Source organism: Chiloscyllium punctatum, chromosome 6 (genome assembly GCF_047496795.1).
Source record: "Chiloscyllium punctatum isolate Juve2018m chromosome 6, sChiPun1.3, whole genome shotgun sequence".
In the NCBI taxonomy this organism is placed as follows: Eukaryota; Metazoa; Chordata; class Chondrichthyes; order Orectolobiformes; family Hemiscylliidae; genus Chiloscyllium; species Chiloscyllium punctatum.
In genome coordinates this window covers 6,622,642-6,649,249 of record NC_092744.1, presented here as the reverse complement: position 1 = coordinate 6,649,249, position 26,608 = coordinate 6,622,642, and the positions used below count along the sequence as shown (strand labels likewise).

General features: G+C 38.4%; 1 protein-coding gene across 2 annotated transcripts in view; it reads left to right on the top strand.

Moving 5' to 3' along the window:
- The window catches only part of atr (ATR serine/threonine kinase), an 86,700-nt gene that overhangs the window by 6,418 nt on the left and 53,674 nt on the right, over positions 1-26,608 (top strand). The window contains exons 3-15 of one of the 2 annotated variants that reach the window (XM_072571974.1): positions 2,160-2,327; positions 3,864-4,765; positions 6,971-7,167; positions 8,499-8,690; positions 9,921-10,132; positions 12,803-12,958; positions 14,088-14,283; positions 15,503-15,765; positions 17,349-17,542; positions 17,876-17,976; positions 18,487-18,658; positions 23,696-23,866; positions 26,107-26,301. In XM_072571974.1, the coding sequence (XP_072428075.1) occupies positions 2,160-2,327; positions 3,864-4,765; positions 6,971-7,167; positions 8,499-8,690; positions 9,921-10,132; positions 12,803-12,958; positions 14,088-14,283; positions 15,503-15,765; positions 17,349-17,542; positions 17,876-17,976; positions 18,487-18,658; positions 23,696-23,866; positions 26,107-26,301 (3,119 nt within the window). Of the gene's footprint in view, positions 1-2,159; positions 2,328-3,863; positions 4,766-6,970; positions 7,168-8,498; positions 8,691-9,920; positions 10,133-12,802; positions 12,959-14,087; positions 14,284-15,502; positions 15,766-17,348; positions 17,543-17,875; positions 17,977-18,486; positions 18,659-23,695; positions 23,867-26,106; positions 26,302-26,608 lie in introns of those variants that run through there. The other variant, XM_072571975.1, reaches the window with a different exon arrangement.

The following is a 26,608-nucleotide window of genomic DNA, read 5'->3' as shown; positions in this document are numbered from 1 at the left end:
GGGGCAAGTTTCAAGGAGATGTGAGAGGAAAGTTATATTTTACACTGAGGGTGGTAAGTGCCTGGAATGTGTTGCCAGAGAAAGTAGGAAAAGAATAGACAATAGACAATAGACAATAGACAATAGATGCAGGAGTAGGCCATTCTGCCCTTCGAGCCTGCACCGCCATTCAATATGATCATGGCTGATCATTCCTAATTAGTATCCTGTTCCAGCCTTATCTCCGTACCCCTTGACTCCACTATCTTTAAGAGCTCTATCCAATTCTTTCTTAAAAGAATCCAGAGACTGGGCCTCCACTGCCCTCTGGGGCAGAGCATTCCACACAGCAGAAGATACAATAGCAATGTTTAAGAGGCAACTTGACACATACATGAATAGGCAGAAAATAGAGGGATACAGACCACGCAGAGCCAGAAGGTTTTCAGTTTAGAATGGCATCACGTGTCGACTCAGGCTTGGTAGGCTGAAGGGCTTGTTCCTATACTGTATTGCTCTTTGTTCTTCTTTGTTCTTTGACAGGCAATACCTTGTTTAAAAGCTATTACTATGGAGGGTTAAGTTAAAAATCACACAACACCCCCAGGTTATAGTCCAACAGATTTATTTGGAAGCACTAGCTTTTGGAGCGCCGCTCCTTCATCAGATGATTGTGGAGAATAGGATCATGCTCACAGAATTTATAGTCAAAGCAGTCCAGTGTCATGGAGCTGTGATTCAGTAAACAATCTGAGATTAAAACTTTCGTCATTTGTAATGGGATATGCTGGTTTCTGTTCTTTGATATGTAAACCTCAGAACTTCTTTTAAATTACATTCTCAAGATAGCTCAGGTTTTTAAACAATGGGTGTGAAGTCTGTGTCCTAATGCTATGTCAAACTGACACAATCCTCCATAACTTGGAGGGTTTATGTTCTTAGCTCAGTTTGGGTATAGGAAATTCCTGAATCTCCAAGTATGAGTGGAAGCCAGTCTATAGATTGCTGTCCTGCATTTTGTAATTAGTTTGAAGTTCAATAGTGCAGTCATGCGTGGCCTCACGTTTGAGGGACAGCATGTATGAAATATTACCCTATCCAGTTAAAAATAAGGATATTGGTTCTCAAGGGATCTGACAGGATTAGAAAATCGTTCATTCCACAACTTCTCCTCGACTTCTAAATGTTGGTTTCCCAAGAGTATGGGAGCAGAAATCCATAAACTTGCTGTTAAGTGCCATTTTTTGCTGATTTTATTTTTTAACTTTTCTGCCACAATCACTTAATTTTGATTTTTAAAATCATCATGTGCCATCAAAACTAGATTTGTTCTTAACAACTTATCTAACCTTCCAACTGGAAAAGTTCAAAATTAGATTTGCAAATTGAATTTTGTTCTTTGTATGTGGTCTGTTTCATTGCTAACCCCTACAATGAAGTAATTTATTAAATTCAGGTTTTTTGAATAAGAAACTAATTTGTAATGTAATATATACTGCTAAATTATTTTCTGGTTTTCAAGGATTTCAAATTTGCCATTTTAAAGCAATTGTTTTGCAAATAGTGAAGATTTAACTGACAATATCAAGCATCCTGGTTGTCAATTGTAATGGTGACTGCTGACAAAATTATTGCCCAGGTATTTCCCCACTGATCCTACAATAACTACATTGTTGCTGTATAATTGCTTTATTTACAATTATCTGTTAATTGATACTTAAACTTTGTCAGCCATAACTCAGTTGATACTGACTCACTTCTGTGTTCAAACCTCACTCCAGGACTTGAGCCCAAATATCAAGGCTATAACTCCAGTGCAGCTCCAAGGAAGCACTGCACTGCTGGAATAATCCCCCTTCGGATGAGATAGTAAACTAAGTCCCATCTGCTTGCTTAAACTTAAGACTCCAAGACCCTCTTCTTAAGAGGCAGGGAGTTATCCATACAGTTTAGGCCATCAGTTATTCCACAACCGACTTCACAGAAACAAATGATCTCGTCTTCATCTGTTTTTGGGAGTTTGCTCTGTGCAACTAGACTCCTGTGCATCATTTATAATGGTGACCATGCTTAAAAGTTTATCATCGACTGTAGAGTGCTTTGGGATTTCTGACTTTGAAAGCTGTATAAAAAAAGTCTGTCTTCTTCTTTAGTAATTTACTTTTCTGTTGAAATTTCAGTTGCTTTGGAGCTTTCGAAGAAAACTGATTCTCAGCCAACATGTGTGATGTTGTTGGATTTTATCCAACACATTATGAAATCCTTTCCTCTTATGTTTGTAAACATACCACAAAAGCCAACTAAACAAATTCAGCAGAACAGTAGTGATGATGAGTGCAGTTGTATTGGTGAGTTTATACACAACTTACAGAAAAATTGGTGCAATTGTGACACTAGTATTACAGATTGATCTTGGCTATTAATCTTCTAGTAATGTAAATCAGATTTTGATACTTTATTTTTGCAGTCTGTTGACAAATTGACTTTAAATGATGCAAAAAAATGTAAAATAACATTTCAATAAAATCAATAACTGCTTTATTTGTTCTGTTTTGTTTGAATTTAAGTAAAGATCCTTCATGCCAGGTACAAATGCAATGTAACATGGTATTTCAGCTATGACTTTTGAATACTTCACCTAAGACAAAAAAAATCAAAAATGTTTTACCATTGGTCAGTTTCTTGTTATGTTGTATTAGATTGAAATATCTGGTTTAAAATTGATATATGCCGCAAAAAGACCCATAGCAAGTTAGATTTCTGTTTGACACACATTCAGTTATCTTTTCCATGTTTTATTAAATAGAATGAGTTTTAATAGTTTGTTAGAACTGCATTGAGGGTGCAACTTTATAGTTTCCTTCCTTTACGGAATTGGTTTTTCTGAATTGTTATTTTATTTCAGTGATGGTGGTGAGAATCCACTGGTTTGTTGCTTTGATTACTAGATTCCCTACGGTGTGGAAACAGGCCCTTCAGCCCAACAAGTCCACACCGACCCTCCGAAGAGTAACCTACCCATTCCTAATTCCTTCTGACTAATGTATCTAACACTATGGGCAATTTAGCATGGCCAATTCACCTGGCCTACACATATTTGGACTGTGGGAGGAAACCCACGCAGACATGGGAACATGTGCAAACTCCACACAGACAGTTGCCCGAGGCTGGAATTGAACCTGGGACCCTGGAGCTGTGAGGCAGCAGTGCTAACCACTGAGCCACCACGCTATCCCTATGTTTTATAACAATGAAATTCCATTACCAATTGCAGTTGATCATAATCAGTAAAATGACAAACTCAATTTGTAAATACACTTTTGAGGAAGGGTCCTGAAACATTAACTCTAATTTCTTGCTGCAGATGTTGCCAGACCTGCTGAGCTTTTCCAGCAATTTTGATTTTTGATAAATACACTACTATTATTCCACAACTGCCCAGGTCTGTGTGAATGAATTGTTCTCAGCTAGGGTAGTAATGTTGTTGTTCTATGATTTTTAAATGAGAACCCTTTAGCAACTTGCTGCTCTGTGACAGGGAAACATAGGACCAGGGAGCTCCTGTAGGCCATTCAGGCTCATTAAGCCAACTTACCCATTTACAGTACAGTGACACAGCACTTTGGAGCCTGAATACTGAGTTGAACACCAATTGCTGCACTAATCTATGAAAAATGATAGAAGTATAATAAGTATAGATTGCAAAAATGTTTCTGCCATTATATTTGTTTGTAATAGCCTACAGTTGCTGAACCTAGGAAATTGCGCCAATATTGTGATTACAGACTAAACCCAGACTAAGTCTTTCGATCTCTAATTCGATAAGATGTGTTTAATCTGTTTTTGCAATATTTGATCTGAACAGACTTTTTTTTTCTTTAAAGGTTTCAGTAACTGGATTATAACCAGGCTTCTTCGGATTGCTGCAGCCCAAAACTGTCAAGTGCTTCATGACTGTGTTGCAAAGATTATACTATCTTTGCTTTGGCTGTTCAAGAGCAAGAATCCCTTTATATTTGGAACACAAACCAAGGAACTATTGGGCCTCTTTCAGGATTTGATTTCTTTGAGGGAGAAGAACCCGATGATGTACAATAAGCAGAGTTTGTTTTTCCAGCCATTCATAGTTAATCGTTTTGTTGTGGCTGAGAGAGAAGATGCAGAGTATCTAACCCCTGCACCCCTTCAGTTATCCTGTGTATTACAAGTAGAATCGTTGGAGGTCATATTACTTCGAATACTTTCATCAATTCTTTCGAGTGTGTTTTGCAGAAGACAGAGACTAATATTGTGGGAAATAGGATGCTCTCTTTTAGAACATGGCAGTCCCAGGATTAAGGGTATCGTGTTGTCCTTGTTAACAAAGTTGATAAACCTTGGAGGACCACCACCAGAAGAATTGGCAAATGTGTTCTTTACAAGTTTGATTGGTCTCTTGAAACTGTTTAAAGAGGCTGACAGAGCAGAATTAGAATTGTATGAAGAGCCATTTGCGTGTTTGGTCAGAGCACTCTTTCCTGTTACTGCTGAGCATCATGCAAGCTCATTCACAATAGAACCCATTTACCTTAATATGTTGATGGAGAAACTAAGTGTGTTTATTAGAGATGGCCTGTTAAGGCTCATTAATTCTGATAAATTGAGATCAGCGCTATGTCAAATATTTCAGCACTTTTTGATGTTTGCTCCATCAGGACTGGTGTGTGCTGCACCAATACAAAAGCAACGTATACACCTAATATGCACAGCTTTAATTGAAATGATAGGAACTGAACCCAAGCAAGAGGTAACTTATTTTGTTAATCCTTGTGTCCACTTGTTTCTAATCGAGCACTTAATTCTGTTTTTAAAAAAAAAAGTTTAGAAGTGATATAAAGCAAAGTCTTTGTCAATGACTTTCTGTTATCAATAAGACTGAGGCAGCATAGTGCAGTACTACCAAAGTTATTGCCTTTCAGTTGAAGTGATAAAATTATGTTCTGGAAGCTCTCAATAGTTCAAATGAAAGTAATAGTACTCATGTTTTAAAAAAAAGACCAGTGCATTGTTATATTGTTTTTCTTTAACCACCGTAGCAAAATATATTAAATGGCCCATGTTCTCATTCATGTTTTTGAACATATTAATTAGAAGTAGACCATGCAACCCATTCAGCCTGCTCTTTTATTCAATAAGCTCATGACTGATCTGAATTTGATCCTAAATCCATATATCTGCCTTCCACAAAAACCTGCTTAACAAGAATCTATCTATCTCTGCCTTTAAAAACATCCAAGAATTCTGCTTCCATCACCTTTTCCAGAAGGTTCCAAAGACAGTCAATTCTTTGAGAGAAAACATTTTGCCTAATTTCAGTTTTGAATGGGAAACTCCTGATTTTTAAACAGTGACCCTTAGTTTGAGATTCTCCTGTAAGAGAAAACATTCTCTCCACACCTCCCCTGGCAAGGCATCTCAGGATTTTACATGTTGCAATCAATTTACATCTTACTCTTGTAAACTCCGTCAGACTCAAGCATAGCCTGTTCAACCCGTCCTCGGGTGAAGCCCACCACACCTTTTTTGAACTGTCTCCAGTGCAATTGCATCCTTCCTCACGTGAGTGTGTGGAGTCTTGCGTTGTGCAAATTAACTACAGCATATATTTGCTTTGCTAACGACTGAATGTCATAAGTGCCGTTTGTGTTCTTTGCCTTGGGTAAATAACTCGATGCACCAATCCTAGCTTGCTCGCACCACCCTCTTTGCCTCCCTAAGATATTGGACTTAAATTATATAAATTAATGCCTGGCTTTTGCATAAAATGCAGTGGCACTTAAATATGTGCCCCTAGGAATGTTAAGATTTCATTTATCATTGCTGACTGTTTCTTTAAGTCGTATGTTGCAAGAATTTGACTCCACTAACATCACATCTTTAAACCAATGGTGTGAAAGCTATTGCTATTCAAGAAGGTCACCCACCACTATCTTTCTCTGGTTCAATTTAGGGATGAACAGTAAATGCAGCGTTGCCAGCACAGGTCAAAAAGAAACAAAAGTATTTAATCAGCGGATAGTGGTATTTGTAACACTTGTTAAATTGAACCATCTTGCATAAAACTTTATAAAAAAATTGTTGGAGATACTCAGCAGACCAGATAGCATCTGTGGAAGTAAACAGAGAATGTTTCAGGTGGATGACCTCTTGTCAGAACTGAAGAAAGATATAAATGCTAGCGGTCTTAAGCCAGTGATAGGCAGGAGGGAGGAAGAGCAAGAGGGAAGTTCTTTGATAGGGTGGTGCGAGGTAGCGGTTTCTTGAAACAAAACCAAAACAGTGGTAATTGGTACAGGTAAAGAAACAAATGTTGTTGTGTCCAAATGAGCTGCAAATTGTTGCGTAGCAGCTGTCCAAACATAAGAAGAAGGAACAAAGAAATTAAACTAGCAAAGCAGCAAAAAAAGACAAAACTGGGGCAGAAGTGATGATCTGAAATTGTTAGACTCAATGTTGAGACCTGAAGACTGCAGAGCCTTGAGTCAAAAGATATGAGTTGCTATCCTTGAAATTGCTTTGAGGTTCATTAGAGTACTGTACTATACCATTGATGGAAAGATCAGCTGAGGAGCAAGATGGAGAGTTGAAATGACCAGCTCCAGGAAGCTCTGGTTACTCTTGCTGAATTAATTGAGGTATTTTGTAAAGAGGTTATCCAGTACGTGGCTGGTTTCGTCATGTGGAGGAGACTGCATTGTGAGCAGAAATTGCAAGATAGTAAATTGAAAATTTTACAAGTAAATCCCAATTTCACTTGGAAGGAATGTTTGGGTCCTTTAATGATGAGAAGGGAAGAAATAAAAGGTCAGATCTTACATATCCTGTACTTGTCATCATTAGACTTGAGAAAGGTTGTGCAAAATATCACCATTGAGAGAATGCCATCGCTGTTTTACTACATACATAATTTTCTTTGTTTGGTAACTCATAATTTTGGTGCATTGTGTTTCAGTATTTATTAAGTTGCTTGTATATTGCAATGAGAGCTGAGGGGATGACTGTTATCCAAGAAATGTGTGATCGGACCCGGGCACAATTGATGCAGATTCCTGAAACAGATGGAGGGAATAGCAGCGATGAAGTTCCTGAGAAAAAGCCACGTTTGAGTTTTACTGCACAGTGCATGCAGAAAACATTCAGACCAGCTGAGTATGGATGATATTTGTTAATATACTTTTAAAATTTGTTCAGTGATAACCATTTTCTTTGATTCTTATCAACCACAAATCGTTAAACTGACAAAACAGTTCAACATAAGATATGCCATCTGGCCTTTCTCTGTTATGGTTGACCAATGAAGGATGTGTTTGAGCAGACTTGCTGTTTTTCCCATCCATTGCTCTGCTTCTAAGAGTAGATTGTGGTTGAAACTTCTCATAAGGGAATTTATATGGCGTTAACTGGGTTGTTACGGTGAAATACTTTATTTCCTCCAACCTACAATTGTCCAATATCTCTGCACTCTGGCTCCTGAAGCATCTCTGGTTTGCTTCTCCATTGGTCGCTGTGTCTTTGGCTACCTTGGCCCGAAATTCTGGAATTCTCTCCCAAATTCTTTCCAGCCCTCTGTCTGTGACCTGCCATAATATCTTATGTTGCTCAGTGTCACAGTTTGTTTGGTCATTGCTACCATGAAGCACCTTTCCATACTCTACTGCATCAAAGATGTTACTGAAATGGAAGTTGTTCTTATCCATCCACTTTGTCGATATATTTGGGGAAACAGATACCAACTTCCACTCTGCAGTGTCATGAACATTCACCTGAGAATTGATATATAAAGAGCATGTAATTCTCATGTACATCTTCAAAAGAAGATTTCTCAAACCAATTTCAGGCACAACTTTCACCCCCACCAACAATCCTCCCAAATAAAAATCAGAAAACGGATATAAAGTGGTGGTCAAAATTATGAGTGTACAGAAAATTGAAGTTTCTACTCAAGATGTTGTAACTGTGAAAAATGTACCACTGTGAAGTAGTACGATATATTAACAGCATCAGGTAGGAGAATGTATATATGTTACCACTGCATGTATGGTTGAACTTTTCAAAGTTCACAACTTGCTGTACTGACCCCAGAATGTTTTTGGTTTTGAACAAATTCTGAGTTCAGCATCTTGCTCAAGTTGCAGCATTTTGTGACAAAAATAATCACTTCTATAATTGTCAGCATCCACAGTAGTGTCTTCTCTCTTCCTAATTCCAGCCACAAATTCCAAGCAGTGTTTTTGAGTGGTCCTCCCTGTTGGCTTTGGTGCATCTTCCATTGTGTTGTTGAAACCTGAAGCAGCCAAGGTTTATGTTTGACAGATCCTTACTTTGAAACCCCCTCTCCCCTGCCATTAGTATTGCAAACAATTGTTCACAGAAAAACATCTGATTTTTTCATGGATATAGCTCCAGTATATTTAGTTTCGGATAAGATTTTTACATTTTTAGTCATGCAAATCTGTTAACACAATGTTTATCTCTTGTAGATCTGGTCCAGTGGAAATGAAATCCAAGAGCAAATTATGGTGGACAATGTGCAAAAAGTTGATGTCATTGACCAATTTACTGGAGAAGGTTCAGTCACATGAGAAGGCTGTAACTGTGTTGGAGGGTATTGTAGTTACATTTCAGTTGGCTGCTCTATGTACAGCATTCTGTGACCAAGGAATTTTAGATAGGTACAAAGTATTTATGATTTCATGTTTATTCTGTCTCTCAATTATATTGATCCTTGTATACTTTATCTACTGTAACATTCTGACCATGGGGGAATTGCGCAAAGAAATGTTCAAAAATAAACATCTATTTTGGTACTTGTAACATCTTGCAACAAATAACAACCATGTGCTCAAGTGGGAACCCAGTGTTTATTAATATGTGAGCATAATTATCAAGTTGCAAAGCCACTGATAGTGTATACTCACCAAATTCACTCAGGAAACTTTCAAAGATGGAAACTAAGATAGTTTCAATGAAAGTTCATGCCATCATAAACGCAAAGAATTCTTTGGATAAGCAGTATGCCCTTGTGCTTCCTCAAGTAGATTTCATATAGTTTCAACATTCAGTCCCTCTACCACTGACACATTGGCAGCAATGTGTACTGTTGACAAGATGCAATGCAGTAGCACCTTACAAACCCACAGGTTCAACCACCTGTTAGGATAAGGGTGACAAATGCATGGGAACATCACAACCTCTAAGTTGTTCTCCAAGGAATATGCCATTCCAACATGAAACTACATTACCATTTTTTTTTAGGGTTGCTGGGTCAAATCCTATAGCCTCCTCCCTAACAGCACTGTAGTTGTACTTGTACCATCAGTGAAGGTGCTGGGTTTGGACTGGGGTGGACAAAGATAAAATTCACACCGCACCAGCTTTAGTCCAACAGGTTTATTTGAAAGTATTAGCTTTCGGAGCGTTGCTCTTTCATCAGGTAGCTGTGGAGCAGGATCATAAGACACAGAATTTATAGCAAAAGATCAGTACCATGCAACTGAAACGATATATTGAACAAACCTAGATTGCAGTCTAGGTTTGCTCAATACATCATTTCAGTTGTGCGACACAGTAATCTTTTGCTATAAATTCTGTGTCTTATGATCCTGTTCTGCAGCTACGTGATGAAGGAGTAGTGCTCCACAACCTAGTACTTCCAAATAAATCTGTTGGACTAAAGCTGGTGCTGTGTAAATTTTAACTATATACCATCAGGATTGCAGCAGTTCAGGTAGGGAGCCCATCACCACCACCTCCAGGAACATTAGGGAACTACAATAAATGCTTGCCTAACCAGTAAAGCACACAATGGATGATGATAATTGCCTTTCATGATTTATTCATTTTCAAATTTGACTTGCTTTCATTAGTACAGACATTGCAATCTTTTTGTTCAATTCTGACAGAAGCAAAATAAATGATGTGGCCAATGGGAAGGTACAATGTTCCACAGGAATTTCATCAATGAAAATACAACTGGTTTGGATAAATTTTGAGATGTTTACTCAAGTCCTGGAATATGGAAAAAAACAACTGATTATTGGTTCCAAAGATGATGAATTAGAACAGTTAGTCAGCAGATTAATAAAAGTAATTGATGCTGCAATCTACTTGCAAGGTAGGTGAAGCTGACATTTAATGCTAGTAATTTCATGGGAGAAGTATTGATGCTATAAGGTGCACCAATACTTGCTTATTTTGATTAGCATGTAGTGTTTCTGATGCAACTCATGAGCTGAAATACAAACATGGCTAAGACTGAATTTAATGTATCTGGCAATTTCTGGTCTAACAACAGGAATTGTATTAAATAAAATTTGAGGTTGTGTAAAAACCTAACCATTTTGCTAATGGTTAGGGGAGGACGGTGCCCCAATCTGGCCGACTAGTTTCTTGAGTATTCTGTTGGTCAATTTTTCAATGTACCAATTCCATTTTGAACAAATTTTTATGTTGGTGCTTCCTTTGGAATCCGAAAATATATACAAGGTAGATAAATGGTAAAATCTGAACAGGAACACTTTATTGACAATGCTCACCCCTCCACAGATGGTTCTCGACTGGGCCCAAGTGCTGCCTCTCCAGGTCACCTGACCAGCTCTCTTAAAGGGATAGCACCCCACAACTACCTACTACATAACCGTAATAAATGAGCCATTACCCTTGTCGACTGTACATCAGCTGTTCTGGGTAAAACAAATTAGGCTGGCACTTCAATACAATTTTCAGGGCATGCTACATTACCAGAGGCCTATCTGATCTCTGTAGATGTAGAAGATTATGTGGCACTATTTTGAAGGACATACAAAGAAGGAGCAGAATTAAGCAGTCAGCTCCTTGAACCTACTCCACCCCTGTAATAAGATCATGGTTGATTAGATTGTAACCTCAACCTACAGTTCCGCCAATCCCTGATAATTTTTCATCCCTTTGCTAAACAAGAATCTGTCCAGCTTTGCCTTAAAAAATATTCAAGCGACTCTGCTTCCACTGCCTTTTCAGGATGGCAGTTCCAAAGACTCGTGACCCTCGTGAGGAAAAAAGGTCACCTGTGTTTTAAATGGGTGACACCTTTTTAAGCTATTACCCCCAGTTCTAGATTGTTCATTAATAGGGAACATATACTCCATACCTATCCTCTTGTGGCCCATCAGGATCCTATACATTTCAATCAAGTTGCCTATTTCTCTCCTGACTCCGGCAGATCAAAGCTGAACAATACCCATTCCAGTTAATTGTCTGATAAAGCTTCCCTCAACTGGTGACCAACACTATACACAGGACTTAGGAGACCGAGGGATGACCTGATAGAGGTTTATAAAATGATGCAGGGTATAGATAAGGTGAATACCAAAGGTATTTTCCCTAAAGTAGTGGAGTTCAAAGCCAGAGGGCATAATTTTAAGGTGAGAAAAGAAAGACTTAAAAGGGACCTGAGGGGCAACATTTTCATACAGAAGCTGGTTATTTGTGGAATGAACCGAGGAAGTGGTAAATGCAGTACACTTAGAATATTTAAAAGTCTTCTGGACAGGTATCTGAATAGGCAAGGTTTAGAGGGGTATGGGCTGAATGCAAGTAAATGGGACACGTTTAGTTTGGAAATCCTGGTCAGCGTGGAAGAGTTGGATTGAAGGGTCTGTTTCCATGCAGAATGATTCTATAATTTCAAATATTGCCAATCTTTAATTAGGTTTGAGGAGTCTTGTGGTTATGAAAAGTGGTACATAAATGCAATCTTGTTTCACAGTTGATGTGCAAATTTTAAAAAATCAGTTTTGCTGCTAGGTTTTATTGGTGAACAATTGCGGATAATTGAGTGAAGTGTCCTTGATGGTTCATTTTGTAATTACGCACCTGGTCACTAGCTGTTTTCCAAGGATCGGTATTTAGCTTGCTCTGAACACTTGATTCAATCTGTCAAGTCAGTTCGGAAAGAAAAAATTTAGCTTGTCTCCTTTCCCTTTATTTCCAGAAATTTGTGTTGTACATACATGTGCCCGAAAATCTGAGCGTGTAATCTTGCTTTCCACAACTTTGAGAACAGTGCTTAATTGGTTTGTGGCAATTCATCTGTTCAATATTTGAGCCACCGTTCAATTAGTTTGTTGGCCTTGCAGTACCAGGAATCTGACTGAATATTGATTATCAGTGTTCTGGGAATATCACTTCAAATTCCTGATGAGAATAGGAGTGCTCTATTGTGATGGATCTGTGGTTAAATGATGTGCAAAGCTTAGATTACAAAAAAAAAGTGTTTAGATACGTTATTGATAATGGAAATATATTTAAATGTATTTAAGAGTCAAAGAAAATATGTGAATAGCTGAAGGAGGTAAGTAAGATGAAAATGGCAAAGCTGTGGCTATGATGATTTAAGAATCTTGAAGGAAATGACTGTCTGTGGAAATGCACTCCAGCGCAAGTTACAATTGATGTTAAAGAATTGAAGCTTCAAAAATTTTGTACATCATAAACCATTTTTGTACAGGATTTGAACTGTATTACGTTTTATATCCATAATATTTCTAATCTACATAACATCGAATATGGTTGTTAGAAATGGCTCAAAGTTCCAGTTTTTACGTGCTGAGTACTTCAACAAATGTAAGTAATTATTGATAGAAATTATTCACATCTTTCCTGCAGTATTTGCTAAGGCATGATTATCTGTAGTTTCAATAAGTGATATTTAAATTCATAAACTGAATTTAATTTGCTTCAAAATAAATCCTGTTATGACACTATGCATTTATGTAGTTAATTTTTAGATTTTATTCTTTACCAGCTGGACAAGGTCAGGTGGACGAAGTTGCACTTCAGACACTTTGTGACTTTTTGTCATTACCATGGATTCACAAACACAGCACTGATGCAGCTTTCAAATCTGTTGACTTCAGTTCTGAGCTGGTATCCCTGAGTCAGCATTTGTCAAACAGTTTCTGTAAGTATGATAAGTCCAACTAAGATTTATTCAAAGGTAGAAAATATGCATTCTCATATTGTGCGAAGCACTAATGAGATATATTGGCTTGCATTACTAAAGGAGTAGATCAGAGAGAAGAGGGAAATAGGTGTGTGAAAATTTCCCTCTCTATGTGAGGGGAATTGGAATGCCTTAGTGTGTGTAAATAGAAGTTGATTGATAAGATGAAATTATAATAACGTCAGACAGTGGGAGCTGAAGCCGCTGGGTGAGGCACATAGGTATGGTAACAATAAAGACTAACAGGCTCCAGTAAAGTAGGAACCTAGATGAAGAAAGAGTGAGTCCAATGTAAAATGGGCTCCTTGTGTTAATTCACTCCTGCACAATTATGAGGACCATGCTAGTTTGAATGGTATAAAGTTGGTATTAGATAGTAAATAGGATTAAGGAGAATCCAAAAAGATGTTATAAATACATTAAGGACTAAAGGGTAACTAGGGAGAGAATAGAATCCCTAAAAAAATCAATGAGGCAGCCTCTGTGCGGAACCGCAGGAGATGAGAGAGATACCAAAGGAGTATTTTGCCTCCGTGTTTACTGTGGAGAAGGACATGCACTTTAACAATTGTGGCACAGACAGCCTCACAGGGAGTTAACATCTTCAATACCTTATCTGGGCCGACATGACACCAATTGTTAAAGTGCACTTGAGAATGTAACTTTTAAAAAATGGTTTTACGATTTACATATGAAAGAACTGAAACCAACATGGTCACTTCAGAATTTGAGAGACTTAACAAACAATCCAGGTCTTTTTCAATATATAATTTCAGTTACATCTCACTGTAAACTTTTGCTATAAATTCTGTGTCTTACAATCTTATTCTCCACAACCACCTGATAAAGGAGCAGTGCTCTGAAAGCAAGTGCTTCCAAATAAACCTGTTAGACTATAACCTGGTGTTGTGATTTTTAACTTTGTAAGCCCCAGTCCAACACCAGCTCCTCCAAATCATAAACTAATTTAGGATATCTCATCAGCATGGATGAGTTGGACCAAAGGATTTGTTTCCATGCTGTACATCTCTATAGACTTTTTAATAAATTTTCTAACTGCGGTTTCTGATTCTTTTGTGTCCCACAGCACACCAGAACCAGGCAAAATGTGTGTACCTGCTTTCTCTGCTGCATGAGATATGTCCTGAATGGAGAACCGCAATACACAGATGGTCTTTGCAGAGTTCCAGTGATGTCACCTGTGCGGGTTCTGTGCGAGGATTTCCCGTACTCCTGCATTATCTAGGTGTAAAGTCACACTCTTTCATTGAGGAGCTTCTCTTGTATGTGTTTTTTAATATTGAAAATTAACAGAAAATGTTTTTTTTCTGACTGCTTGATAGTAAACTGTAGATGATTAATCCAAATGATTACTTCATCATAAACGTCATCTTTGTGAAATAACTTTCTATATATTTTTATAATTAATGTTGTGAAACATATTTAAGTAAAGTTATGGTAGAATGGCATAGTCAATCATTATTTCTGAGTGTTATTTAGCCAGAAGTATTGGCCAATCAAGGGATAGGCTAAACATTTTTCAGCCCATCCACTGTAAAAGTGAAAGTGCAAAATTTAGTAAGTCTTCAAGACTAGTCAACTAGAATGGTTCATATTTGATTGGTGGAAGGTGGTGTTGAGGTAGAAAGCAGCCAATTCGAGTTGACCAGGACAGTCGTGGAGGAAGACTAGGACATGAACCTTCAATGATGAGAATGGACTTCTAAAAATTGAGGGAATGCTGTAGGCATAGCTACAGTTGACTGACAGAATGTTGGACATTCTACTGAATGTTTTGGGATATTCTTTTATACATCAGCTTATTTACTTCTGTAAAGCAGAAATTTGTTCATCAGAAAAGTCAGTGAATTACTGAAACATTATGACATAATGTGCAGTTGGTCTGCACAACTAATTTCGATATGTATAAATGTCAATTCATTTCACAAATGGTTGGAGACAAAGGAGTCAAATATTACACCCAATCAGATACTGCAAATCTATTATTCTGCCCTCTTTTAACTTCTCTGTAGAATTGCATGACACCTCCTCTATCTGGTACTGTTTTAGAGTTTAGATTTGCATCCTTTTCTCTTCTAATATATTTCTTGTTTTCATTCTTTATATCACCATAGTCACTCTGTCAGCCACCATGATCCTACAGTATGGAAGTCGGTTTCTAAATCTCTCCATCTTCAACTCCTTTAATAATTCCTTTACTTACAAAAATGATTTATCCACCTGTTCTTTTGGATTCCTTTCTGTCATGCTATTTCAATGTTCTGTACTTCTTGGTGACAGTTATTTTTTCTTTAGCTGTACATCTCTATGATTCTATGACTTTACATAGTGAATCGTCTGATATGTTCTTCTAACATGAAAATTATTGGGCAATTATGATCTATTGTTGTCTTTATGCGATTTTTATGCCTTTGTTAGAGGACGGCATGCAGGAAATATAGTTGTGTGACAACCTCATAATTTTTTTTAAAAATCTTTCAGAAACAAACTTCAAGATGAGTCCAATTTGATACGTGAAGAATTAGCCAATAATGTTGGAAAGTTAATCTGTGTGCTTTCAAGCAAATCAGAATTGTTGCTTCCCACCAACGACTTACCACTTACAAATACAGATTGTGAACTCCTGTGCCATAATATCTCTGTACGGAGTGAATGTACACTGGCTGGACCAACAGTTGAACCTTCTATTCTTATTCCATTCCTTGTGCTAATTCAGAAGTCAATGCCTGCTTCAGTAAAACGCGGTGAGTGTTAAATCCATTTCGAGAGTCCTGCTTTCTGAAAGAAAGTATGGTCTGCACACTAAGCGCAATTTTATACTCAGACAAATATTTTCACACTGGACAAATATGTTGCATTTGGGCGAAAATGAGGACTGCAGATGCTGGAGATCAGAGACATGATCAGAGTGGTGCTGGAAAAGCACAGCAGGTCAGGCAGCATCCATGGAGAAGGAAAGGAGCCCTTCATCAGGATTCCTGAATTCTAAATATGGTCCGTTTGTCATTTTTCAAAAATTTTAAACTATATCAATGATTACTCATCTTACTTACGGAGGGCAGAGGTAATTTTTTTAAAACTTCTGGTTATCTATTTGTCTGCCAACAATGTCTTAAAAAATCTAATGGATGGATTTTAATGAAACTTGGTCCCCAGGTGGATGTGACCCAAGACCCTGGAAAATAGAAAGTGGAATGTCCCACTCATGAAAGGATTGAGAATCAAAGCAGGGGTGGAGGGAAGTAATTTGTTTTTGGAAAAGCAAAACTAATTGGGTAATTAATATCTAAAATGCACTGCCTGGGAGTGTGATAGAGGCATGTTCAGTTGAAAGCTGAAGTTGTTGTATGCACTACAGTAATCATTGTTGTCTTCCCAGTGTTATTTTCTGCCTCCATAGTATGGATTCTGTACCTTCTGATCTACGATTATTTCTTGCCATCATACTTATTCCATCCCACATGAACAAAGCCAATCCACCACCCTTTCCTTCTAACATGTCTCTTGAAAAGTCCCATACCCCTGAATATTTTGTTCCCAGCTTTGATCTCCTTGTAACCCTGTCTTTGTAATGGCTGTAAGGTCATGCCTATTAACTTCTGTTCATTTATTTTGTTCAGAATACTATGTGCTTTCCAGTAAAGAGCTATTAACTTTTCCTTTTTACAACTTTTTCCCTTTTGACATATTTACTGTTGTTTTTCTATGTATACTGTCCTTATCTGTCCCACTCTGGGTATTGTTATCCAAATAGTTGCCCTTTAATGTTGCGATATCCTTTTGTTTTTTAAGCCTTCATTTCCCCTCTGCCAAACCTTTCTCCAAGTAGTTTAAACTCTACTGCCCTGTATTGCTCTGTGTGCTTACTCAATGTAAGATAAAGCAGCTTAACAGTTCACTTTACAAGTTGAATATACTAAGGGTTTGTTTGATACCCATTTGGAGACATTAAGGGAGACACTTCTGAAAGGTTGAACATCTAGCCAAGCTTACAAAGGGCATTATTATTAAGTCTTGGACTTAAGCTTTTGTTTGAGTTGATATAGGTCAACTTCGATAAAGGTAATATATATATTTTTTAAGAACTATTGATTAGCTTTAAAGCTGCATCTTTAACTTTTTGATGAAATTATCTGAATACTTGAGGTGCAAAGAACAAAGCTTCTGGAACCGTGTGCTTGGAGTAAAGTTAATATGAGAAACCTTTGCTGCTAGTTAAAAAGTTATGCAGCTAAGTCCAGTCTTCGGGAAGAAGAAAAAAATATCATGTTAGATTCTGTTTTGTCAGTACTTTTTTTAATATTGATGTTGCTGATTTTCCCCTCAGCTTTTATAAGCAACATTCCGTATCTATGTAAACATGTGAATTTGGGGAAAACTGGCTCGGATACCAAAACCATTTATTGTGCAATACTGAACCTCATGAACGATCCAGATAAAGCTGTCAGAATTGCGTTTAGTGAAAAAATACATCATTTGTTAAATTCTCAAGAAGTTGAAGAACAAGGTTTACTGAAAGAGGTGAACAAAATCAGATCTTGAAATTAAAACAATTACGTCGGGATATTTTTGTTATTTTGAAATAATAATTTGTAACATATGCATTGTACTTTTTAATAACCATTAGCAAGTTTCAGCTTTAGAAATATTAATCAGAAGCATTACAATTTGTGGATGTATATCCCTGTTCTAAAACCACAATGAATTGTTTTGATGTGTTCGTTTGGAACATGTGGAGTGTTTAATCACATCTGATTTTGAGTCACTAGTGGCTGATGTGTTTGTGGTGCCATTGAATGTAGAATTACAAATTAATAAAGTTAACTATTGTACTGTTTTTAAATTTAACATTAGCTGCTTGTATCCAAGCTGAAGGAGGCATATGCAAATGCTAAGATTTCAAGAAATAATGAACTAAAAGATACACTAATCATTACAACAAGAGAAATTGGACGGTAAGTAATAAATAACATGAAGTTTTACTTACCTTGACAAATGTGCTGTTGTAAATTGGGCAGAACAATTGAAGCTGCATATATTCCAACCAGAACGATATGTAAAAATGTTTTACAGGTGTGTGGATAATGCCTTCCCCATGCTCTATCATGATATTATTATCTCATTATATCTTGAAATTACAGAGTAAAGCAGTAGGCTTGTCTTAATTTTGACCAAGGTTGGATTTACACTGTTGTTCTTTTCTGAGCTTCTCCTAAAGTTTGACAGAGGAAAAAAAAAGTAATAGAATTGACAGTGTTCTTGTTGGATCAGCCAGGCTCCCTTCATGGAACTTAAAATTCAATAACCAATCACTGACATGGAAGAGTGTAAAAAAAATCCATCCTTGTTTGTTAACCTGCTCTTTGCTCTAGGTATAAGTATTAACAATTTTATCAACAGTCAAAGTATTTACTTATGCAAGATTATATATGCACTATCTTTCTCTTTTAAATATTGTAAAACAGAGCTGCCAGAGGAGATTTGGTTCCATTGGCCCTTTTGCACCTATGCCATTGTTTGCTGTCCAAGTTCACATTTGTTGCGGGTGCTGCTTATACAGAGATCAGAGCACTAGCTGCAGCCAAAGGTATGAAGCTGCAAGCTTTCTTCAGCCAGTACAAGAAGCCCATATGCCAGGTGAGACTAACTAGATACAGCTAATGAGCTTACATGTCGATTGTATAGTATTTGCTTGTTTTCCTGTAACATTTTGGGTCCATTTGCCACTTTTTGACAGAAACACTGCTTTAAACAGTTCTTTCCAAATTTTCATGTTGCATTTATTAAACCAGCCCACCCTTAATTCTGAAAGATAATGTCCATTGATCAAAAGAAAGAAGAGCTGTTGTTTTTGAATACTGTCTTTTATTCTAAATGGCAATCAAAGTAGTGTGCAATAAAGCAGCATAGTAACATTCAGTAAACATTAAAACATGAAAGCTTGTGTTATAGTCCAACACATAAATATGAATAGTTGAGTTTTTAAAATACTTGATAATTTTGTATGTCAATGGCCAAGCTCTTCTTATTCCTCTGAATTAAACATGTAGTGGAGTCCCTCTCCTCAGCAGACAGTCATCAACCCTTATTCTAACACCCCCGGCCTTTTGTCACTAGTCCAGAGTACAAACTCCAGAGCCTCAAGTAGTAAGTCCCAAAGCATGTGCAAGCTATCAGTATGTTTTAATCTTTCGTTCCAGAATAGACTGATGTGTTTTTTTTCGCATAAAAGTATGGAACTGTACCCTACTTTTAATCTCAAATCTCCAATAATCTTTCCTAATTTTATTTTTGTTTTCTGTATATTAAGTCAGTGTTACATTCATATTTTTTAATCAACCTGTTCAGAGGTGTTGTTACACAGGTGTTGCTTAAACCCACATCTCCTGGCTCAGAGATAGGGACAGTACCACCATCTCACCTACAGTGTTATATTCACTATCTTGTAATTAATCACAAACAGATGAAATTATAATCAGTCAAACACCTCAAATCTATCAATGCATGTTAACATTAGTTAGATGTATACTGATTTTACTTGATCTCTCGATATAGTTTCAGCTTCAAAAGTAGCAATGAATATCAGAATTGTAGCAGGGTAGGCTATTAAATACATCCTGCCTGGGTTGATACTACATTCAATCTAAAGGCAAAGTACCATAGTCTTAACAAACTGTAAGGCTGTTCTCCCATGTGAGAGAGAGAGAGAGATGACGGTAGATGATTTAACTTCAGTTAGCTAGCTTCTTGCACTTACATTTTATATTCTAATTTGGTTAGGCTACTGTTGGAATATTGCATGCAGTTCTGGTCATCTTCCTATCGGAAAGATGTTGTGAAACTTGAAAGGGTTCAGAAAAGATTGACAAGGATGTTGCCAGGGTTGGATGATTTAAGCTATAGGGAGAGGCTGTACAGGCTGGGGCTGTTTTCCCTGGAGCGTCTGAGGCTGAGGGGTGACCTTATAGAGGTTTACAAAATTATGAGGGGCATGGATAGGATAAATAAACCAAGTCTTTTCCATGGGGTCGGGGAGTCCAGAACGAGAGGGCATTGGTTATGGGTGAGGGGAAAGATATAAAAGAGACCTACAGGGCAACTTTTTCGCACAGAGGGTGGTATGTGTATGGAATGAGCTGCCAGAGGATGTGGTGTAGGCTGGTACAATTGCAACATTTAAGAGGCATTTGGATGGGTATATGAATAGGAAGGGTTTGGAGGGATATGGGCCTGGTGCTGGCAGGTGGGACTAGATTGCATTGGGATATCTGGTCGGCTTGGATGGGTTGGACAGAAGGGTCTGTTTCCATGCTGTACATCTCTATGACTCTATGAATCTAGTTTGTGTTGTACAACAAGCAGATATGAGCAGTTACAAAGTAAAGTCTGAAGCTGCCGCTCACCTTCTCAGTTCAGTTGCATGATTTCCTGGTCAGTCGCTAATTTATACTTGCCTTTCTCTGCCTATACTAAGTTGGTGCACCAAAATCCCAGATCCACTTGGAAATACCTCCCAAGATTGCTAAATTTTCAAGCAGCAAATGGGTGCAAGTTCTTCTCCCCACAATAACTCTATTTCCTTTGGTAGAGGGGAGTTTGTGATTCCATAGGGGCCTTGACTCCCAGTTTGTGAATTCTTGGACTAGAGAATGGAATTTAGAGCAGGGGTGAAAATTATTTCTTCCGTCCTCACTCAATATCGAGGAGGAGGAGGAGGTGTTGGGTGTCTTGTCAGAAACTTTTGTATCCTATTCAACCACTGGCAAGGTGCCAGGGATAATTCTGAAAATTACAGACAGTGTACCTCACCTCAGTGGTATTGGAAAAGATTCTTAGGGACAGGATTCACTCACATTAGGAAAAGAATGGACTTATTAGGGATAGTCAGCATCATTTTATGCTGGGAGGTGTCGTCTCTCAAATTTAAGTGCATTTATTTGAGCAAGTGACAAAGATCATTTAAGAGTAGGGCAATGGATGTTGTGTACAAAGGGATGTGTGAGTCAAAGATTGATGTGGGAGAAATGGGTTTGAATTCGTGGGACATTGGCACCAGTACTGGGGAAGAAGGGACCTGTTCCAATGGGATGATCTTCACCTGACAGTATCCTAGTGAATCACATAACTAGGGCTGTATACAGAGCTTTCAAATAAATGGGAGCGGGTGGCCGGAGTCAGTTATAGGGGAAATTAGCAAATCCAAATTTAAGGACGAGGTAAGAGTGCAGAACTCAGGAGAGGTTATTAAAATCTCCCAGCACAGATACAAATAGGACAGAGTGGTATGGAAAGGGTTAATAATCAAACTTCAAGCACACTGGACAAACGAATGACAATGAGAAGAGGGATGGTCAATACAGGTCTGAAGGTGTTATGTCTGAATGCACGCAGTACAAGGAATAAGGTAAATAAGCTTGTGGCGCAGATTGAAATTGGCAGGTATGACGTGGTGGGCATCATGGAAACATGGCTGCAAGATGATCAGGGTTGGGAGCTGAATACTCAAGGATATACATACTATTGAAAAGATAGGCAGGTGGGCAGAGAGGGTGGGATTGCCTTATTAGTAAGAAATGAAATTAAATCAATAGTAAGAAACAAAGTAGGGTCAGATGCTGTAGAATCTATGGGGATAGAATTGAAGAACTGCAAAGGTGAAAAGAAAGAGTTGGAGTTATGTCCAGGCCTCCAAACTGTAGTCAGGAGCTGGGGTGCAAGATAGACCAGGAGATAGAAAAGATGTGTTGGAAAGGCAAAAATAGATTGAGAATGGGGTTGAGAAACTTATCAGCCATGATTGAATGGCAGAGCAGACTCAGGCTGAATGGCCTAATTTCTGCTCCTATGTCTTATGGTCTAACATGGACTTTACTAAAGCAGTTGACAAGGGAGACTGGTCAAGAAGATTCTCATATGGGATCCATGGTGAGTTAGTAAGTTGGATAGAAAATTGGGTTTGTTATAGAAGCCAGAGAGTAGTTTTGGAAGGTGGACTTGTGACTGGGGGGTTTGTGACCAGTGGTGTTTCGCAAGGATCAGTGAGGAGCCTCTGTTGCTTGCAATATATGTTGGTGGTCTGATTATTAAGTTTGCAAACATGAAAATTGGTAGACTTGTGGATAGTGAAGAGTATTGTTAAACGATATAGATCAGTTAGAAGGTTGGGTGGAGAAATGACAGCTGGAGTTTAATACAGACTAGAATGAGGTGATGGGAGGTCAATTGCAAGAGGAACGTATACGGTTAATAGCAGGACTCTGAGGAGCATTGATATACTGAGGGATCTTGTGTCCAAGAGCATAGTTCCTTGAACATGGCAGCACAAGTGGATAAGGTGCTAAAGGAGGTGTATGGAATGCTTGCCTTCATCAGCCAGGGCATTGAGTATAAAAGCTGGGAAGTCATGTTGCAGCTATATAAGACTTCAGTTGGGCCATATTTGGAGTATTGTGTGCAGTTCTGGTTGCCACACTGTAGGAAAGATACGGAGGCTTTGGAGAAAGTATAAAAAAGATTTGCCAGAATATGGCCTGTATTGGATTGTTTTTGCTAGAGTGTTAACGGCTGAGAGGTGACCTGAAAGAAGCATATAAAAATTATAAGAAATGTGGATAGGGTCACAGTCTTTGGCCCACAGTGGAAATGCCAAATGTTTGGTGTCACAGGTTAAGATGAGAGGGGGAAAGTTTAAGTGCCTGGAACACGCTGCCGGGGGAGGTGGTAGAAACAGATGCAATAGCAAAGTTGAAGAGGCATTTACACAGACACATGAACAGGCAGAGACTAGAGTGGTATAGCCCATGTGCAGGCAGGTGGGATTAGTTTAGAATGGTATCATGGTCAGTTCAGATATGATGGGCTGAAGGGTCGTTTCCCGTCTGCACTGTTGTGTGTTCTGTGTTCAACAACCACTATCATATTAACCTTCTCCTTGTTTGTAAAAGGTAAAGTCTTACTAGGCCATAGGGCTGCTCTGTCATTAGAGATGGTGGTTTCACCTGAGGGTCACCATGCCTCAGGCGAGGGGAGAGATTGAGAAAGTGACTCTTTCGTGATAACCTCAACTGATGTGAGAATTGAACCCACACCGTTGGCATCACTCTGCCATCATTGCAGCCACCCAGTCAACCTGAGCTAACCAACCCCAATCATCGGTAACCACATTGTAAATGCGCTGATTAGTGCATTTGGTGTGCTGAACTCTTTGGATGCGTTTAATATAATCGCTTGTTTAGATAACATTGGATTATTGAGATACCTCACAGGTAATACATTGGCTGGAGGTTTGACAGATGTTTTCTGAATGAAAGGTCTTTTCTTTTTCTGTGCAGTCATTCCTTTGTATAATTATTTCTCTTGTAGTCACATGCACATATAACTTGGATACTGCATCTTGTACCATTTTAATTTCTGGTAAACAAGGGCAAGTGCAGAAATATTGGTTTTATGTTTAAGAATCATTCTAAAATGTAGCCAAATAATGTGCAAACTTGTATCTTCTGCAAGTCTGAGGCTATTGGATATGCAGAGTGTGATTTTTTTTTTAATACTGGTATGACCAGTGTATTAGACTTGTGTTAATTTTAAATACTGACACGATTTTAAGAATTCAATTGTGCAATCTAATTTATGGATTAATCTGCTGTTGCTAATATAAAGTTTCTTCTTTTGCAGTTTTTGGTGGAGTCATTACATACAAGGCACCTGGCAGCCAGTTCTAGTATTGAAGGTCAGAGTAAAGAACAATGCCAGCGTGAGGCAGATCACCAGCGGCAGATAACACTTGATATCTTGTCTGAAGTAGCTCACGTGTTCGATTTTCCAGATTTGAATCGCTTTCTCACGGTATGTAAATATTGAGTTTCTTTTAGAATGGTAACTATTCCGTAATGAATACTGAAAAAATGTTTAAGACAGTAAAATTTCATTGCACGGTATTGAAGAAAAATATTTAAGCATCAACAACAAAACATAATGTTCAGGTAACATCATAGCAACTGAAAAATGTTTAAAACAATAGTCAGAATAGATTCAGGTGTGATGTTCTCCCTTGGTTGGGGTGTCTAGAATTTGGCACAATTTAAAGATAAGGGGAATGTCGCTTAGGTCCAAGATGAGAATGTATTTTACTCAGAGGGTTATGAATCTTTGGAATTCTTTGCCAAAGAAGCTTTGTGACTATGTTTAACGTATAAATTGATAGATTTCTCATTACCAATGGCATACAGATTTATGAGGGCGGAATTGTTAAAAACGCAGCGAAGTGTTGAAGCAGATGTGATCATTTGAATAGAAGGCGGGCTTGATGAGCTAGAAGGCGTACTCCTGTTCTCACGAGGAGAAAGTGAGGATTGCAGATGCTGGAGATCAGAGCTGAAAATGTGTTGCTGGAAAAGCGCAGCAGGTCAGGCAGCATCCAAGGAACAGGAGAATCTACGTTCAGGAAGGCTGATGCCCGAAACGTCGATTCTCCTGTTCCTTGGATGCTGCCTGACCTGCTGTGCTTTTCCAGCAACACATTTTCAGCTCCTATTCTCACGATCCAACAATTTGAATAATTAATTGTCCCAAGGCAGTTCAAAGAAGCAGTAAACAAGACACTCAGACCCAGAAGGAGATATGAGAGCACTTCGTTTGGCAAAAGGTTAGATTTTAAGGAGTGTTTAAATGGTATGGAAGGGCAAAATGTGTCAGCGCAGCCATAGAGGGCTGAAGGGTCTGTTCCTGTGCTGTATTGTTCTTTTGTAAAGGGAAAGGAGGGTGGTTGCAAGGCAGTGGGGTGTAGGGAAGCTATTATCTGGGCTTAGGGCTAGGACAACTGAAGGGATAACTCTCATTGATGGAGCAATTGAAATTGGCGTGCTCAAGAGACCAGAATTAGAAGTATAGATATCTGAATGTTATAGGGTTGGAAGAGACTGCAGAGATAGAGAGGGGCAGGACCATGGAGGAATTTGAAAACAGGGGTGAGACTTTTAAAATCAAGACATTACTTGATGTAATGTAGATAGAGAAGCGAACATGAGGTGATAGGCGAATGTGACTTTGTGCAATTACTTTGTGGCACCCAAGTTCAGATGACCTTAAGCCTACAGAGGGTAGAATGTGGAACATGAGACGTGACTGACATAGAGACTGTTGAAGATAGAGAGTGTAAACGTTGGTTCCAGCAGCAGTTGAGCTCCGGCAGGAGTGAAGTTGAGCTGTGTTATGCAGATGGAAATAAGCAGTTTTATTGTTGCTACAAATTTGAGATCAGAATCTCAACTTTGGATCAATAATTTAGTTAACCTCCTTGAGAATTTGAGATGTTAATTTTCATTTCATATACCTTTTTCCAGAGTTGAGCTTTTGTTGGGATTTGTTGAAATGAATAGAGCAAAGTCAAATATAATTGAAACTTTGGACAACAGTTTGATTTTTGTTTTGTCCTTGTATAAAAGTTTTTTCCCCTTCCCTGCAGATGGTGTCACACCTCTGTGGGCGGCACGGTGGCTCAGTGGTTAGCACTGCTGCCTCACAGCACCAGGGACCCAGGTTTGATTCCAGCCTCAGGCAACAGTCTGTGTGGAGTTTGCGCATTCTCCCCGTGTCTGTGTGGGTTTCCTCTGGGTGCTTGGGTTTCCTCCCACAGTCACAAAGATGTGCAGGTCAGGTGAATTGGCCATGCTAAATTGCCCGTTTTATTAGGCGTATTAGTCAGAGGAAAATGGGTCTGAATGGGTTACACTTCGGAGGGTTGGTGTGGACTTGTTGGGCCGAAGGGCCTATTTCCACATTGTAGGGAATCTAATCTAATTTTAAAAATGTCGTGAGGCTAGGGAGAGGAAATCACACTTCTCTGAACATAGATGGAAGCTTGACTTTCTCTTTTTTAGATAAATAAATGAACTGAAGTGGTTGAATGCAGAGGTGGCTTATAGACACTCATACAAATTAGGGTTATTTAATAATAAATTGAGAAATTGTGTCACACTTCAGTTCCTAAGACACTGTAGTTCTCCCTTAAGTCAGCACTTACACTGTCAAAGGACTATTTTTCCATCTGAGCTGGAGTATAATGTAAATTACACTTTATTTTCCAGCGTACCTTGCAATCTCTGTTGCCGTACCTGGCTGCAAAGGCCAGTACCACTTCTTCATTGCTGATCCGGACCATAGCAAAACAATTGAATGTCAATCGGCGAGAGATATTGATCAACAACTTTAAATACATTTTTTCCCACCTGGTTTGTTCCTGCTCAAAGGATGAACTTGAGCGCGGTCTCCATTATCTCCAGGTAAAACCAGTGTGTTTGTGTTAAATAATGAGGGCTTTAAATATGGCAGTGTGAGTTAAAAATCATCTGGTAGGACCAACTTATGAGGAATGATTATGGCATTCAGTAGGGTATTAGATAATTATTTAAAGAGAGACAATATTCAGGATTGCGGAGAAAAGACAGGGGAATGGCTCTGGGTCATGGTGCAAAATCAGCAATCCAGCATCGACATGATGAGACGAATTGCTGTGTCTTAATGATTCTATGAAGATTGAAGCTTATGATGTGAAATTGCTGATTTAGTGTTGAGTCTGAAAAGTTTTAA